This window comes from Carcharhinus amblyrhynchos, chromosome 27 (genome assembly GCF_965287045.1).
Source record: "Carcharhinus amblyrhynchos chromosome 27, sCarAmb.v2.hapA, whole genome shotgun sequence".
Classification (NCBI taxonomy): domain Eukaryota; kingdom Metazoa; phylum Chordata; class Chondrichthyes; order Carcharhiniformes; family Carcharhinidae; genus Carcharhinus; species Carcharhinus amblyrhynchos.
The window spans coordinates 40,656,998-40,672,191 of NC_137350.1; the positions used below are offsets into that span (position 1 = coordinate 40,656,998).

The 15,194-nt window shown below is 48.4% G+C and overlaps 1 protein-coding gene across 1 annotated transcript in view; it reads right to left on the reverse strand.

Annotated features, from left to right (window-relative positions):
* Nucleotides 1-846: 846 nt before the first annotated feature.
* Nucleotides 847-15,194, reverse strand: part of LOC145359227 (insulin-like growth factor-binding protein 4) — a 33,968-nt gene continuing 19,620 nt past the window's right edge. The window contains exons 2-4 of the mRNA XM_080213715.1: nt 9,354-9,517; nt 5,929-6,057; nt 847-4,500 (exon numbers count right to left, since the gene is read on the reverse strand). Coding sequence (XP_080069841.1) covers nt 4,363-4,500; nt 5,929-6,057; nt 9,354-9,517 — 431 coding nt within the window. The 3' untranslated portion in view covers nt 847-4,362. The remainder of the gene's footprint in view (nt 4,501-5,928; nt 6,058-9,353; nt 9,518-15,194) is intronic.

A 15,194-nucleotide genomic window follows, 5' to 3' on the forward strand; every position in this document is an offset into this window, starting at 1 on the left:
CCTCCTGCACCATCCCCTCAGCCACAAGTTCAAACTTTCCCTCTCCCTATTCCTCTCTAAACTATCCCGTGGCACAGGCAAGAGTCCAGAGATAACCACTCTGTTTGACTTGGCCTTTAGTTTCCATCCCAACTCCATGAAACTCTGCTTAATATCCCCTTCCCTTAGCCTCCCTATGTCATGTGTCCCCACATGAATTATAACTTGGGGTTGATCACCCTCTCCCCTAAGAGTCTTGAATATCCTCTCTGACACATCCCGGACCCCAGCCCCTGGTAGGCAACACACCAGCCCTGAATCCCTACCCTTACTACCAACTCTCCTATCCGTCCCCTTAACTGTAGAGTCCCCAATCACGAGGCCCAATCTCTTGCATCCCCTAGACACCTGAGCTTTTACAATAGGCTCACCCCCAGAGTCCTGCTCCCTTTGGCTATCCCCAGTTGATGCTTCCTCAACTGTAGCCTCCAGGACCGAAAACCTATTTTGGAGGGGAACAGCCCCAGGGGATTCTCCTCCCACATGCTTCTTTCCCCTCCTCTTGACATTGACCCAAGACTGATTACTAGGAGTGACTATTTCCTTAAAACTCCTATCAATGTCTCTCTCTGCCTCACGAATTATGCGGAGCTCATCTAATACCACCTCCAGCTCCTTAACACGCTCCTCCAGAAGCTTCAATCTAAGACACTTCCTACAAGTAAAATCCCCTGAAACACTACTGGAGTCCCTCACCACATACATCCCACAGGGGATGCAGCACACTGCCCGAACTGCCATCCCTGAAACAGGTAACAGCAAAAAAAGTAAAAAAATATATAAAAAAAATTTCAGGAAGTGACACAGTAAAGTCATTTGATTTATTGTCTTGGCATTTATTACATTTCAATACTTTACAAAAACACGCTCTAATATAGTATTTAAAAAAAGGTTCTGAATATCACAGGTTTTAAAGACAGCAGAGTGTAAAATGCAGATCTGATGTGTTGGTAATCACATGTCCCTAATCTTTGTACAATTGAAGTTAAACATCATCAGTTTTTTGATTTCTTCCTTTGCTCATAATTTGCGACAGTCTCGACACAATCTCCTTTTCCTGTTTCTGCACAGTCTCATGTCTTTAAGGAATTTCTTTCTACGTTAGACAATATACTGATGGAGCAGACGCCACATTCAACAACACAGAATCACCTGGAATCTCTTCAAATGTCACTCAGGTGAAGTGTGAGGTGGGATGGAGAGAGCGTGGTGGAGCGGTGGATACTGAAATTAATATATTCAGGGTCTGATACCTTGTTGAATTAGGCCATTTGGCCCATCGAGTCTGCTCCGCCATTCCATCATGGCTGATATGCTCCTCATCCCCATTTTCCTGCCTTCTCCCCATAACCCTTCAACCCGTTCCCAATTAAAAACCTGTTTAACTCCACCGCAAATTTATCCACCACACTTTGGGGTAGCAAATTCCACAGGTTCCAATATTAGGAAGTCGTTGAGAATTTAGTTGCTACGTTAAAGCCAAGGTCAAAAGCAGAGTCTGAAGCAATTCAAGGGTTGAAGCAGTGAAATGCCATGACGGAGAGAAGGTCCAACCATAACCCAGTGACAGGCCTCTGCCAGCAATCCAAGAGAGAGAGAATCTGCCCGCTGGTGACCTCACTATCAGAGGCTCTCTCAGGGAAAACTTCCCAGCTTAATGCTGACCGAGGACCAGAACTGAGATCAGGCTCAGAGGAGTGAGGTTAGTCTGGACATTGACCATCAGTGTGGAAAGCAGGGAGGGTTTCCCTGTGTCCCCTTTAGCCAGTGATTCTCTTGGACATGAGATCAGTTGTTACTCAAGTGACATTCAAAGGGACCTCCCAGTTTCTCAGTAAGAGACAAACAGGAGCAACTGGGAACTGGAAGGTTTGTGCTCCCTGTTGTTACCTCAACAGTTTCCCCTTTCAGTCTGCTCCAGAAACAAATGTTAATCTGTCAAAATATTTTCTAATGCTCGAGTTACTGAGCTGATTGGCAGTGTGTTCCATGAGTTAGAAATCCTCAGTTGGGTCATGTGCAGGTACTTATGTCATTATCCTCAGGCTCTATGCTAATCACATTCAAGGACAGTTTCTCTCTCTTCATTCAGCAAGAACTCAATCTTCACTTGGTGATGGGGAATCAGAAAGCAGTCAACAGAGATAGAACACAAAAGAATCCTCCTCATTGCCAGAGGCAGAAAAACAACAAAATATGATATCTTCTTTGGTTCAACTATTCCCAATAAAAGGGTTCTTTTTGAACTGGAGCCTGGTCATCTCTCTGTCACACTGCGAAAACACTGAAGGAGTTTTAAGCTTCAACTCAGAGCTGGGGCAGTGTCTGAACTGCCACAATCAAACTGTGATATTGTCAAAACCAATTATCCATCTGAGGAGTGTGGGTTAGTTCAATCTCTCAGTCTGCGGCAGGGGAATTTTATTACACTGAATCTGACAATTACTATTGATCAGAAGCAGGCCATTCAGCCCAATGCTCCCTGCTGGTCTTTCTATTCCACCTGAACCTCTTCCCATTCAAATGATCTCTTCCCACCCAGCCCCACTTCCCCTCACCCATGGAGACACCAGCATTGGACTCAGGCAGGCACAGTAAGAAGTCACACAACACCCGATTAAAGTCCAACAAGTTTATTTGGAATCACCTGATGATTCGTGAGATGTCGTGAGATTTCTTACTTCCTCTGCAGGCCAATCCTCCTGCTCTCTGCTTCACCCACTCCACACAGCCCCTTCTGGCTGAGTCTGATGTGTTACATGGAGCTGATTCAATGTGAAGGGAGTAACAAATGTGGCGAAAATTTAAACAAAATTATATTTTATTCCTTCACAATCCATTGGTTGGACATTCTCCCATTGAATATAAAAACAGCGCTGAACACTCCACTTGGTGCAGTGATATGGTTCGGATTATCTTCTAGCCCAGACCAATATCTGCACCAGTGAAACTGCTCTGTGCAATTGGGAGACAAAAAGGCAGTTTGATGCGACAAAGCTCAAACTGTCAGTTAGAAAATGATGATTTGAGTATCACAGGCTGGGAGTAACTCGGGAAAGGATAATGCACAAACACAGGCCGGGAGTAACCACAGGCCGAGAGTAACCGCAGGCCGAGAGTAACCGCAGGCCGGGAGTAACCGCAGGCCGGGAGTAACCGCAGGCCGGGAGTAACCGCAGGCCGGGAGTAACCGCAGGCCGGGAGTAACTCGGGAAAGGATAATGCACAAACTGGGAGATTGCTTCTGAATTCTGAGAGGATGTAAACAATGTTGTATCATGGAGACAATTTTAAACTGGCCTCTTCACGTTTGCTAAGGGATTACACAGCAGCAGAAACATCCAACTCTCTCCTTGCGTTTATCCATGGATTTACCCCTCATTATTCTGCGTGCCCTCTTTTTAAAAATGCTAACATCTTTCATTTTCCAAAACCTCCCAGCTCTGGGTGTTTCTGTGTTCATGCCCAGCCTCTCCCTACATCCGGGAACCACACTCCCTCTCTCAACCCTGGGGGAAGGAGATAATGTCTGACCTCCTTTCCCCAAGGACTTGAACTCTGGGATAGTTTGACCTCAAACCTGATTTTAACTTGCCTGGAGGGTGATGTGGTCAAAATCCCCAGGGCTACTAAACAGCAAAGAATATAAACAACGGAGCTTCCCATAAAACCTAGAAATGCTCAGAGCCCATGGGTTGATCTTAATCCTGACTGGACATTGAGTGAAAGTGATGTGATTATTGGAAGGGTCTTTCTCATTCTCCATCTGAATCCTGTTCAAACACTTACAGTTACGTCTGGATAAGATGCTCTGTCAGAGAGGTCAGAGACACAAGGAGAACGTGTAAACTCCACACAGACAGTGACCCAAGCCTGGAATCAAACCCAGGTCCCTGGAGCTATGAAGCAGCAGTGCTAACCACTGTGCTACCGTGCCGCCCAACACTCCATTCACACTGCTTGTGATTTCAGAGACACTGACAGGGTTAGAGTGTTCAATTCACATCAGCAAAGAGCTCAAAATGAAGCAAACTGAGAGGAACAAGCAAGAGGAACATGGGTAAGACTGTCAGAAAAATATCAAAATTGGAAGACCTTCAACAACAGAAACCTCTAGAAGAAGCAAAGAAGCTCAGATAGATTCTGTGATCGTCAAAGTAGATGATGAGTGATTTGTGGGCTTTGAATGAGTTGGATTACACATTCCCACAGAATGCACTTAGTCAACTTGTGGCAGCTCCTCTTCAATTTAGGACAGTATCAGAAAGAGTTAGTGTCTTTTTGGGAGAAGGATGAAGGATCTTTCTGCTGGGGTGTGCAGACTCACTCCTTTGCCTGCTCCGTGAGGAACTGCTGACAATCAATGTCTCCTTGCACCTCTGGCGAGCCTTTCACCTTCACCCCAGTCTTTGGTTCAACGCACCAGCATTTCCCACGCTGCCCATGGAGAGATGGGTGACACTGTGGAGTAAAACACACAGCAATCTCTTCCAACAATTGCATTCAGTCCAATCCATACATTGACAAAAGGACAGCTCAATATCAGCACTTGCAAGTTGGAAATGCTGATAGTCAGAGGTTCTCAATGACTGGAACATTCGACGATTAAAGAATTCCAATCAGAGAAACTGGCAGCAAACCCAAAACAAATCCTGTTCACAATAGTTAAGCATCAAAAAAAAACCTAATTTATCAAATTAAAAAGGTGCAGACAATAACTCTGTATCTAACCCCGTGCTGTACCTGTCCTGGGAGTGTTTGATGGGGGGGGACAGTGTAGAGGGAGCTTTACTCTGTATCTAACCCTGTGCTGTACCTGTCCTGGGAGTGTTTGATGGGGGACAGTGTAGATGGAGCTTTACTCTGTATCTAACCCAGTGCTGTACCTGTCCTGGGAGTGTTTGATGGGGGGTAGTGTAGAGGGAGCTTTACTCTGTATCTAACCCCGTGCTGTACCTGTCCTGGGAGTGTTTGATGGGGGACAGTGTAGAGGGAACTTTACTCTGTATCTAACCCTGTGCTGTACCTGTCCTGGGAGTGTTTGATGGGGGGCAGTGTAGAGGGAGCTTTACTCTGTATCTAATCCCGTGCTGTACCTGTCCTGGGAGTGTTTGAAGGGGGATCGTGTAGAGGGAGCTTTACTCTGTATCTAACGCTGTGCTGTACCTGTCCTGGGAGTGTTTGATGGGGGGTAGTGTAGAGGGAGCTTTACTCTGTATCTAACCCAGTGCTGTACCTGTCCTGGGAGTGTTTGATGGGGGATCGTGTAGAGGGAGCTTTACTCTGTATCTAACCCAGTGCTGTACCTGTCCTGGGAGTGTTTGATGGGGGATCGTGTAGAGGGAGCTTTACTCTGTATCTAACGCTGTGCTGTACCTGTCCTGGGAGTGTTTGATGGGGGGGTAGTGTAGAGGGAGCTTTACTCTGTATCTAACCCAGTGCTGTACCTGTCCTGGGAGTGTTTGATGGGGGACAGTGTAAAGGGAGCTTTACTCTGTATCTAATCCCGTGCTGTACCTGTCCTGGGAGTGTTTGATGGGGGACAGTGTAGAGGGAGCTTTACTCTGTATCTAACCCCGTGCTGTACCTGTCCTGGGAGTGTTTGATGGGGGGACAGTGTAGAGGGAGCTTTACTCTGTATCTAACCCCATGCTGTACCTGTCCTGGGAGTGTTTGATGGGGGACAGCGTAGAGGGAGCTTTACTCTGCTGCTATTTGTCCATTGATTCATACAGACTGTCAGTAGCAGTAACTCTGCTGTTTATTTTGAGTTTTTCTCTGAGAGTTTTGGTGCTCCTCTATCCCGGAGGATGTATTAAAATTCAGAATCCCACCCGAGTGAAAACACGGCAGCTGGCATTTCAGGGTGATTGTCAATAAAATACACACCTGCTTTGGATGATAAAATCCCTTCTTGTCACAGTTGGGGATTGGAATATGGTACAGATCCTCATGTGTCTGACTCTGTGACATCGCAAATCTCTCCAGCGCTCGCTGCAACTCACCTTGGCACGGCCCCTGAAGAACAGCAAGAGTTAGGACAGCGCGGAATGGTCATCTTGACCCACCAGAACTCTACAAAGGCCCCAACATCACCCCCACCCACACTCTGCAGAGACCTCTCCCAGCATCTCCTCCACTCTGCAAAGACCCCAACACCAACCCCACCCTCACTCTGCGAAGACCCCCCCCATCACCCCCACTCTGCAAAGACCACCTCATCACCCCCACTCTGCAGAGACCTCTCCCAGCATCTCCTCCACTCTTCAAAGACCCAACATCACCCCCACCCCCACTCCGCGAAGAATCCCCCCATCACCCCCATTCTGCAGAGACCTCTCCCAGCATCTCCTCCACTCTTCAAAGACCCCAACACCAACCCCACCCCCTCTCTGCAAAGACCACCTCATCACCCCCACTCTGCAGAGACCTCTCCCAGCATCTCCTCCACTCTTCAAAGACCCCAACACCAACCCCACCCCCTCTCTGCAAAGACCCCCCCCATCACCCCTACTCTGCAAAGACCCCCCCATCACCCCAACTCCGTACAGACTCCCCCCACCACCCCCATCCACAGTCTGCAAGGACACCTCCATCAGCCCCACTCTGCAAAGATCACTCCTATTCCCCCACTCTGCAAAGACCATCCACATCACCCCCACCCACATTCTGCAGAGACCCCCCCGCATCACTTCCACTCTGCAAAGATCCTCCCATCCCCCCACTCTGCAAAGACCCCCAACATCACACCCACCCACAGCTCTCTGCAGAGAACCCCCCCCCTGCCCCCACCCCACCCCCATCCCCCAGACTCCTGCATCATTCTTACAACAACATTTACATTTAGGAAATTTGAGTGAAATACATTTCACAAACTGTGACAAAGTTTCAGGAGTTTAGAATCTGCTGTTTGAGTGAAGACTTTTGAGAGGGAGCTCAGAAAGGAACAGAGAATCCTCAAGGAATGAATAATACAGCAGAGAGAAATTTAAACAGTCTGGAAAGAATTTAAAATAGGAAATATTAATCGGGAAAAGATCAGCTGTAATCACAGAGCGGGAAATATTCAGAAAAATGGACAGGTGTGATTAACAATAAAAACATCAGCGAGATTACAAATACATCGGATAGAAAGTTTGAGTGCAGGAGGGATGGTATTGATTTAAAAATTGTCAGATTGAAATAGTTACAGAAAATACTATTTATACAGCCGCTCTGAAATGGAAAAAGATCGGAATTGTTCCAGCTGGAAGCTAATCCATCTGATTGAGTCAATCCAAATAATTAACCCATGGTCAGATCCAGAGAGAGGAAAGGACAGTTTCACTGTTAGGATTTAATTCCTGATCCCCTGGCCCTATCCAAAAGGTTAATGATTGGGATGGTAACCATGAAACTGACTGTGTATTTCCAGGGCTGGTATTTTTTCTGGGAACGTTGGGTGTGGGGTGTGTATTTGGAGACATCCTGTTCCATGAGGAATGGGAAATGTGTGGCACAAGCTCTCGAGCAACAATAAATGTCAGAGTGTGAGGCAGGGTCTCCAGCTCACCAGGAACTGGCCAAGTCAGGGCCAGAGAGCTGGAGGAAGAATTAATCACATCAATTAGATTTATGGTGCAGTAACTGAGCTTCAGCCATTCAGCAGAGACAGCTGCACCGACTCACAGGGCAGGATAGGGACTGATCCACTTCTCTCATTATTTCTCTACTTGTCCAAAATCGTGTCTAAGACACAACTCCTACTCCAGACATGGAGAGTCCAGCAGTGAATCAGACAGCAGTGTGGGCAATATTCCTGATCCACTCAGAGTGATGGAAAGAACTGAATTTAAACACAGCATCCCAAAATATTTCACAACCAGCTTTATGAAGAGTATACACTGCTATAATGAAGGAAACTCAGCAGCTAATTAGCACACAGCAAGATCCCACACACTGTGAGCTAATCCCCTATTTCAGAGATGTTAGTTGACAAAGGCCATTGTTTAAAGTTTATTTATTAGTCACAAGTAGGCTTACATTAACACTGCAATGAAATTACTGTGAAAATCCCCTAGTCGCCACACTCCGGCACCTGTTCGAGTACACTGAGGGAGAATTTAGCATGGCCAATCCACCCTAACCAGCACGTCTTTCAGACAGTGGGAGGAACCAGGAGCACCCGGAGGAAACTCACACAGACATGGGGAGAACATGCAGACTCCACACAGACAGTAACCCAAGCCGGGAATCGAACCCAGGTCCCTGGCACTGTGAAGCAGCAGCGCCAACCCACTGTGCCACCATGCCGCCCACATTAGTCAAGTGACCAGGGAAAATAGCACCATGGAAACGGTCACATCTATCATGCCGCACTTCCTCTGTTGGACCCTCTGACAGTGCGGCGCTCCCTCAGCACTGACCCTCTGACAGTGCGGCGCTCCCTCAGCACTGACCCTCTGACAGTGCGGCACTCCCTCAGCACTGACCCTCTGACAGTGCGGCACTCCCTCAGCACTGACCCTCTGACAGTGCGGCACTCCCTCAGCACTGACCCTCTGACAGTGCGGCACTCCCTCAGCACTGACCCTCTGACAGTGCGGCACTCCCTCAGCACTGACCCTCTGACAGTGCGGCACTCCCTCAGCACTGACCCTCTGACAGTGCGGCACTCCCTCAGCACTGACCCTCTGACAGTGCGGCACTCCCTCAGCACTGACCCTCTGACAGTGCGGCGCTCCCTCAGCACTGACCTTCTGACAGTGCGGCGCTCCCTCAGCACTGACCCTCTGACAGTGCGGCGCTCCCTCAGCACTGACCCTCTGACAGTGCGATGCTCCGTCACTATTTCCTACCATTGAGCCAATTTTGAATGCAGTTTACGAGCTCTCTCTGGATCCCATGCGACCGAACCTTCCAAACTAGCCTGCGATACAGGAGCTTGCCCATGGCCTTGCTAAAGTCCAAATAAACAACATCTACTGCCCTACCCTTATCTATCTTCTTGGTTACCTTGTTGAGAAACTCGAAAAGGTTTGTCGGACATGACTTCCCATGAACAAAGCCCTGCTGGCCATCTCTAATCAGACCTTGACTATCCAAACGTTGGTAGACCTGGTCCCTCAGAATCCCTTCCAGTAACTTACTCACCAATGATGTCAGGCTCACTAGCCTGTAATTCCCTGGCTTGTTGTTGCTACCCTTCTTATATCAATTAAATATCAAAATATTTCTCCTAAGCGAGATTAATTTTTGCAACAGAGATTCAGACTCTCTCAGGATTCTGTGGAATTTGCAACCTGTGAAATGTTCTGGTGCTGTTATAAACTCACCATGACGCGAGGCTCTTCACGGATGTGGTTGTTCTTTGATCTGCCGTTACTGTGTGTCTTCTCGCGAATCCGGGCGTAGTGTTTTGCGATACACTTCTTATCGTAGGAATGGCAGGGGATGTGGCCGCCATCTGGGTTCTCCAGTTCCCAGTAATCGTCTGTCTCTGCATCAAAACACTCAGATTTAAACCTCAACCGCAATGTGAAAATATACATATTTCCAAAATCACCACAGCCAACCAGCCCTCTCTGCCACCAGGTTAGACCCTCGAGAGAGATGTGGACAGCAGTGACCTGAGCTCATCCACAGCGACACACAGCTCCATGTTCAACACCAGTCAATGACAGACAGCCACACCACACCCACTTTGTATCTCACAGTGAACACAACACTGAGGGAGCGCCGCACTGTCAGAGGGTCAGTGCTGAGGGAGCGCCGCACTGTCAGAGGGTCAGTGCTGAGGGAGTGCCACACTGTCAGAGGGTCTGTACTGAGGGAGTGCTGCACTGTCAGAGGGTCAGTGCTGAGGGAGCGCCGCACTGTCAGAGGGTCAGTGCTGAGGGAGTGCCACACTGTCAGAGGGTCTGTACTGAGGGAGTGCTGCACTGTCAGAGGGTCAGTGCTGAGGGAGCGCCGCACTGTCAGAGGGTCAGTGCTGAGGGAGTGCCGCACTGTCAGAGGGTCTGTACTGAAGGAGTGCTGCACTGTCAGAGGGTCTGTACTGAGGGAGTGCTGCACTGTCAGAGGGTCAGTGCTGAGGGAGTGCCGTACTGTCAGAGGGTCAGTGCTGAGGGAGCGCTGCACTGTCAGAGGGTCAGTGCTGAGGGAGTGTCGCACTGTCAGAGGGTCAGTGCTGAGGGAGTGCTGCACTGTCAGAGGGTCAGTGCTGAGGGAGTGTCGCACTGTCAGAGGGTCAGTGCTGAGGGAGTGCCGCACTGTCAGAGGGTCAGCGCTGAGGGAGTGCTGCACTGTCAGAGGGTCAGTGCTGAGGGAGTGCCGCACTGTCAGAGGGTCAGCGCTGAGGGAGCGCCGCACTGTCAGAGGGTCAGTGCTGAGGGAGTGCCGCACTGTCAGAGGGTCAGCGCTGAGGGAGCGCTGCACTGTCAGAGGGTCAGTGCGAGGGAGCGCCGCACTGTCAGAGGGTCAGTCTGGGTTAATGGGAGAGGCACTATTGATTTGTGAAGGAGAAAGTTTGTTAAATTAATTGAAATCTTTGAAGAAGTCACAGAGAGGCTCTGATGGAAATGCAGCTGGTGTCTGTGCAAGGTTACAGAAGGAATTTGTTAAAGTATTCTATTTGAAGATATCACTGTTTATGGTATCAGCGGTAAGCGAGGGGCAACGTGGAGTGAGAAAGGGATGTTTTATGGAGTGATGAACAAGTTGATGAATTATGCAGCAAGACCTGCTGGGGGTCAGTCTCACTGTGTAATGTATCAATGGGTGTCGGGAGTACAGCTCCAAGTTTATTGTCAATATAAAGCCTAGCAATGTTTCAGACAGACAGGCAGATTACGGGAAATATAGAACAGTCTCGGGCAGACAAGTCGATAAAATTCCCCCAATATTTCAGTTCAGTGACTGTCTGGTGAGAGAGGCAATGTGGATAAGTGTGAAGTGATGCACTTTGTGAGAAGCAATTTGAGATCTAACAGGAATAAAGTGCAGGATGGCAGGAGCAGAAGGTCCTGGGGTGATATTTATACACACTGAATGGTTCAGGGCCAGGAGCTCAGGTGTTTGGGAAAACTGGCTTTGTAAATGACCTCACCTGATGAAGGGGCAGTGCTCCAAAAGCTAGTGGCTCGTGCTACCAGATAAACCTGTTGGACTTTAACCTGGTTGTTGTGAGACTTTTTACTTTGTAAATGAGTTTTGAATAAAAAGTAAGGAAATCGAATTAAACAATTACAAATCACCGGTTAGACCTCAGCTGGAGAATTGTGTCCAATTCTGGGCCTTACACTCTCGGAAGGATGTGAGGACATTGACAAGGTTGTGGAGCTCAGGGATTGGATGAGCATAAATTAATTAAAAATCAGTTTGCCTTTGGATTGGCTGTGGGCAGTCAGGGCCCAATGATGATGGACACCCAATAGTGGAATGTGGTGGGACAGGGAGACTACGGTTGGGATCCAGCAGTATGACCTGTTGTAGCTGGCAAGCCAAGGAATATCACAGCATCCGGAATTCCTTACTGCACAGCCATATTCTTTAGCAATGATCACAACAAAACCAATTCCAAATTCCTCAGCATGGTCACCCTTGGGTGTGGGACAGAATGTGGAACATCACCGCCACACATAACATTGCAATGCCTTTGTGATGTTATCGACTCCCTGCCCTGTTACCTGGAAATGTGTTAAAATGGGATAAGCTCTTTCATGTGGATAATATTTCAGGGTTCTGAGATCTGCACAGTAACTGCTCAGTGAGTCCTTATCAATAGAACTCGATTAATATTCCAATCGATCGATCCAGTTGTTGATTTGAAACGGGGAATGTGACAGTTGCTAGGTTTGATGTCAACAATGTCTCGTCCTAAAGACCATTGAACCAAACCTAGACACAACAGCTAAAAACTCAGCGTTCTGACAATCCAATATCCATCGGTCTTCAAAAAGTTCCCGATTGCAAACTACACTTTCCTTTTATTTCCCTTTTCCTGTTCCCTCACTCCTTTCCCTCCATGTCACTGCCCCTTCCTTCCCCCTCTCCTCTCTCTCTCCTTCCTCTCCACACCGCAGAAGGTCAAAGGGTTAAATGAAAAGCTTTCTTGATGCCAATTCTAACTGCAGCCAATCACATTCCAATTCTATAAATATACCACTGTTAACAGGCAGTGCTGGGATCAGTCACAAATTCCAATATTCAGCCGGAGATTCCTACAGGATCTCTATCCTTAACCCAACTCTTGTCCTTGCCCACATCAATAGATTCTTACAGAGCGTCAGTGAAATTAACTATTTGGGGGTGCAAATCTGACGGATTTTCTTTGTGAATTCTGAGCCGCTCCTCACTCTGAACCAGGGGACAGAACCCAAAAATGAAAAGCAGGCTACTCGGGACTGATGTTAGGAAGGGTTTCACACAAACAGGAATCAAAATCTCCCAAAGGCTGGAGGGTCACACACTCAGACCCGCTCCCTCTCACATTCCCACTCACCTGCTGAGGGCACTATCCCTCTGGCAGTCAGTACAACTTTATGTACTCTCTCTCTCTGTGCCTCTCACTCTTTCTCTCTGTGCCTCTCACTCTCTCTCTCTGTGCCTCTCACTCTCTCTCACTCTCTCTCTCTGTGCCTCTCACTCTCTCTCTGTACCTCTCACTCTCTCTCTCTGCCTCTCTCTCTCTCTCTGTGCCTCTCTCTGTGCCTCTCTCTCTCACTCTCTCTCTCTCTCTGTGCCTCTCTCTCTCACTCTCTCTCTCTCTCTGTGCCTCTCTCTCTCACTCTCTCTCTCTCTGTGCCTCTCACTCTCTCTCTCTGTGCCTCTCACTCTCTCTCTCTCTCTCTCTGTGCCTCTCACTCTCTCTGTGCCTCTCACTCTCTCTGTGCCTCTCACTCTCTCTCTCTGTGCCTCTCACTCTGTGCCTCTCACTCTCACTCTCTCTCTCTCTATGCCTCTCTCTCTCTCTATGCCTCTCTCTCTCTCACTCTCTCTCTCTCTCTGTGCCTCTCATTCTCTCTCTCTCTGTGCCGCTCTCTCTCTCTCTCTCACTCTGTGCCTCTCTCTCTCTCTGTGCCTCTCTCTCTCTCTCTGTGCCTCTCTCTCTCTTTCACTCTCTCTCTCTCACTCTGTGCCTCCCACTCTCTCTCTGTGCCTCTCACTCTCTCTCTGTCTGTGCCTCTCACTCTCTCTCTGTGCCTCTCACTCTTTCTCTCTCTCTGTGCCTCTCACTGTCTCACTGTCCGTGCCTCTTTCTCTCTGTGCCTCTCACTCTCTCTCTCACTCTGTGCCTCTCTCTCTCTCTGCCTCTCACTCTCTCTCTGTGCCTCTCTCTCTCTCTCTCTCTGTGCCTCTCTCTCTCTCTGTGCCTCTCTCTCTCTCTCTCTGTTAACCCCTTCATCCATCTCCCCAGACAGCCTCACTCAGGAGATCATGGTCACGTGACAAACACACCCAGAAAACTCAGAGAAAGTTGGGGTGGAAATCTCACTGACCGTCTGACCCCTGCTTCATTGTCACTGCACACCATCCTAGCCCAGGGAGCTCCTATTGTGCAGAGTGCAGTTTCAGGCCATTCAGCCCATCAGTCCCTGCCAGTGATCACACTCCAACAAGTTTCCTTGGACAGTGTCAGGAAATCCTTTGTTCCTTCCCTTCCCATTCCCTGGGACCTGAACACCAACTCAAACAGACTGGTGACCGTAGCACCGAGTGTTGTCTGCTGGGCTGGCACTACCCCTGAATTGGGGCAATGTCCATGAACAGCCAGCTCTGCAGCTGCAGAAACTCCCCGAGATCGCAAAGGGCAAGGTCACCAAGGGTGAAATTATTCTTGGTCAGAGGTGTGAGACAATGTGTGTATCCTACACGGCACTGCTTTAGATTCTCCTTTGATTTGGAAACATTGCCAAGGTTTTTCATTTCAAAACAGAGTCAAAGTGACAGGAGACCAGGAATTCAAACTCCAGAAGCAGAGTTTGAACCAATGTTGACCCTATGAGGAAAATATCCAGAGTGGGAAGCATTGCTGCAGATTCTCAATAACGTGAAAAATTTCACTCCCACACTGCCACCCTGTTCACATTTCACTCAAACTGCTGATTTCCATCTCTGTAATCTCACCCCCACTCTGTCCACCTTCACCCCACCCTTGATCCGACTCCACCCACCCTCGCCCCCACTCTGCCCGCCCTCGCCCCCACTCCACCTGCTTCGATTCCCAGGAATTGAACCTGGGTCCCTGGACCGCCATCCAGAAACTCTGCTGCCCATATCCTAACTCTGTGAAAGGTGCTACATAATTGGGAATTGTTGTTGCTAGGTTGAGTCTGTGTGATGTGAATCACAGGGGGTTACAGTAGGACAGTTGTTCTGGTCACATGGACAGTGTGGTAATATGGGTACAAAAGGGGTCATGTATTGGGGGTGTGAGAGCTCTTCCCTGGGCATGGATCAGACACACCATTTGTTTGAGGTGCCAGTGTTATCCAGAAAACTTTATTGTTGTAACTCCCTGGGTGCCACTCACTTTACAATTGTCACTAGCACAACTCAAATAACACGAGCAGCATCTTTCACTGGGTGGAACACACAGAAACCCCACCAGCTGTGAAACGTTTCCAAAGCAATCTGCCGGGATCTATCAGATCCACTCTCTTCCCACAGACACACATGGAGAGGTGGGTATGAGGGTGCCAGGGATAATGATACAGCCACCAGGGTTTTCCATTCTCCCAACTGGGGGAGAGTTACCTAAAGGGTTGACAATGAATAGGCAATGGAGAACATTCAAGGAACATATGGGGGAACTGCAGCAACTATTTATTCCTGTCTGACACAAAAGCAAAATGGGTAAGAGGCCAATCCATGGCTTACAAAGGAAATTGGAGAGAGTATCCGATCTAAGGAAAAAGCATACAGATTGGGCAAGAGAAATAATAGGGCTGCGGATTGGGAACAGTTCAGAATTCAGTAAAGAAGGGGCAAGGGATTGATTAAGAAAGGGGAAAATACAGTATGAAAGTAAACTTGCAGGGAACATAAAGACTGACAGTAAGAGTTTCTACAGATATGTGAAGAGAAAGGGGTTGGTGAAGATAAATGTAGGTCCCCTCCAGACAGAAACAGGGGAATGTATAATAGGGAACAAAGAAATGGCCGAGCGACTGAAT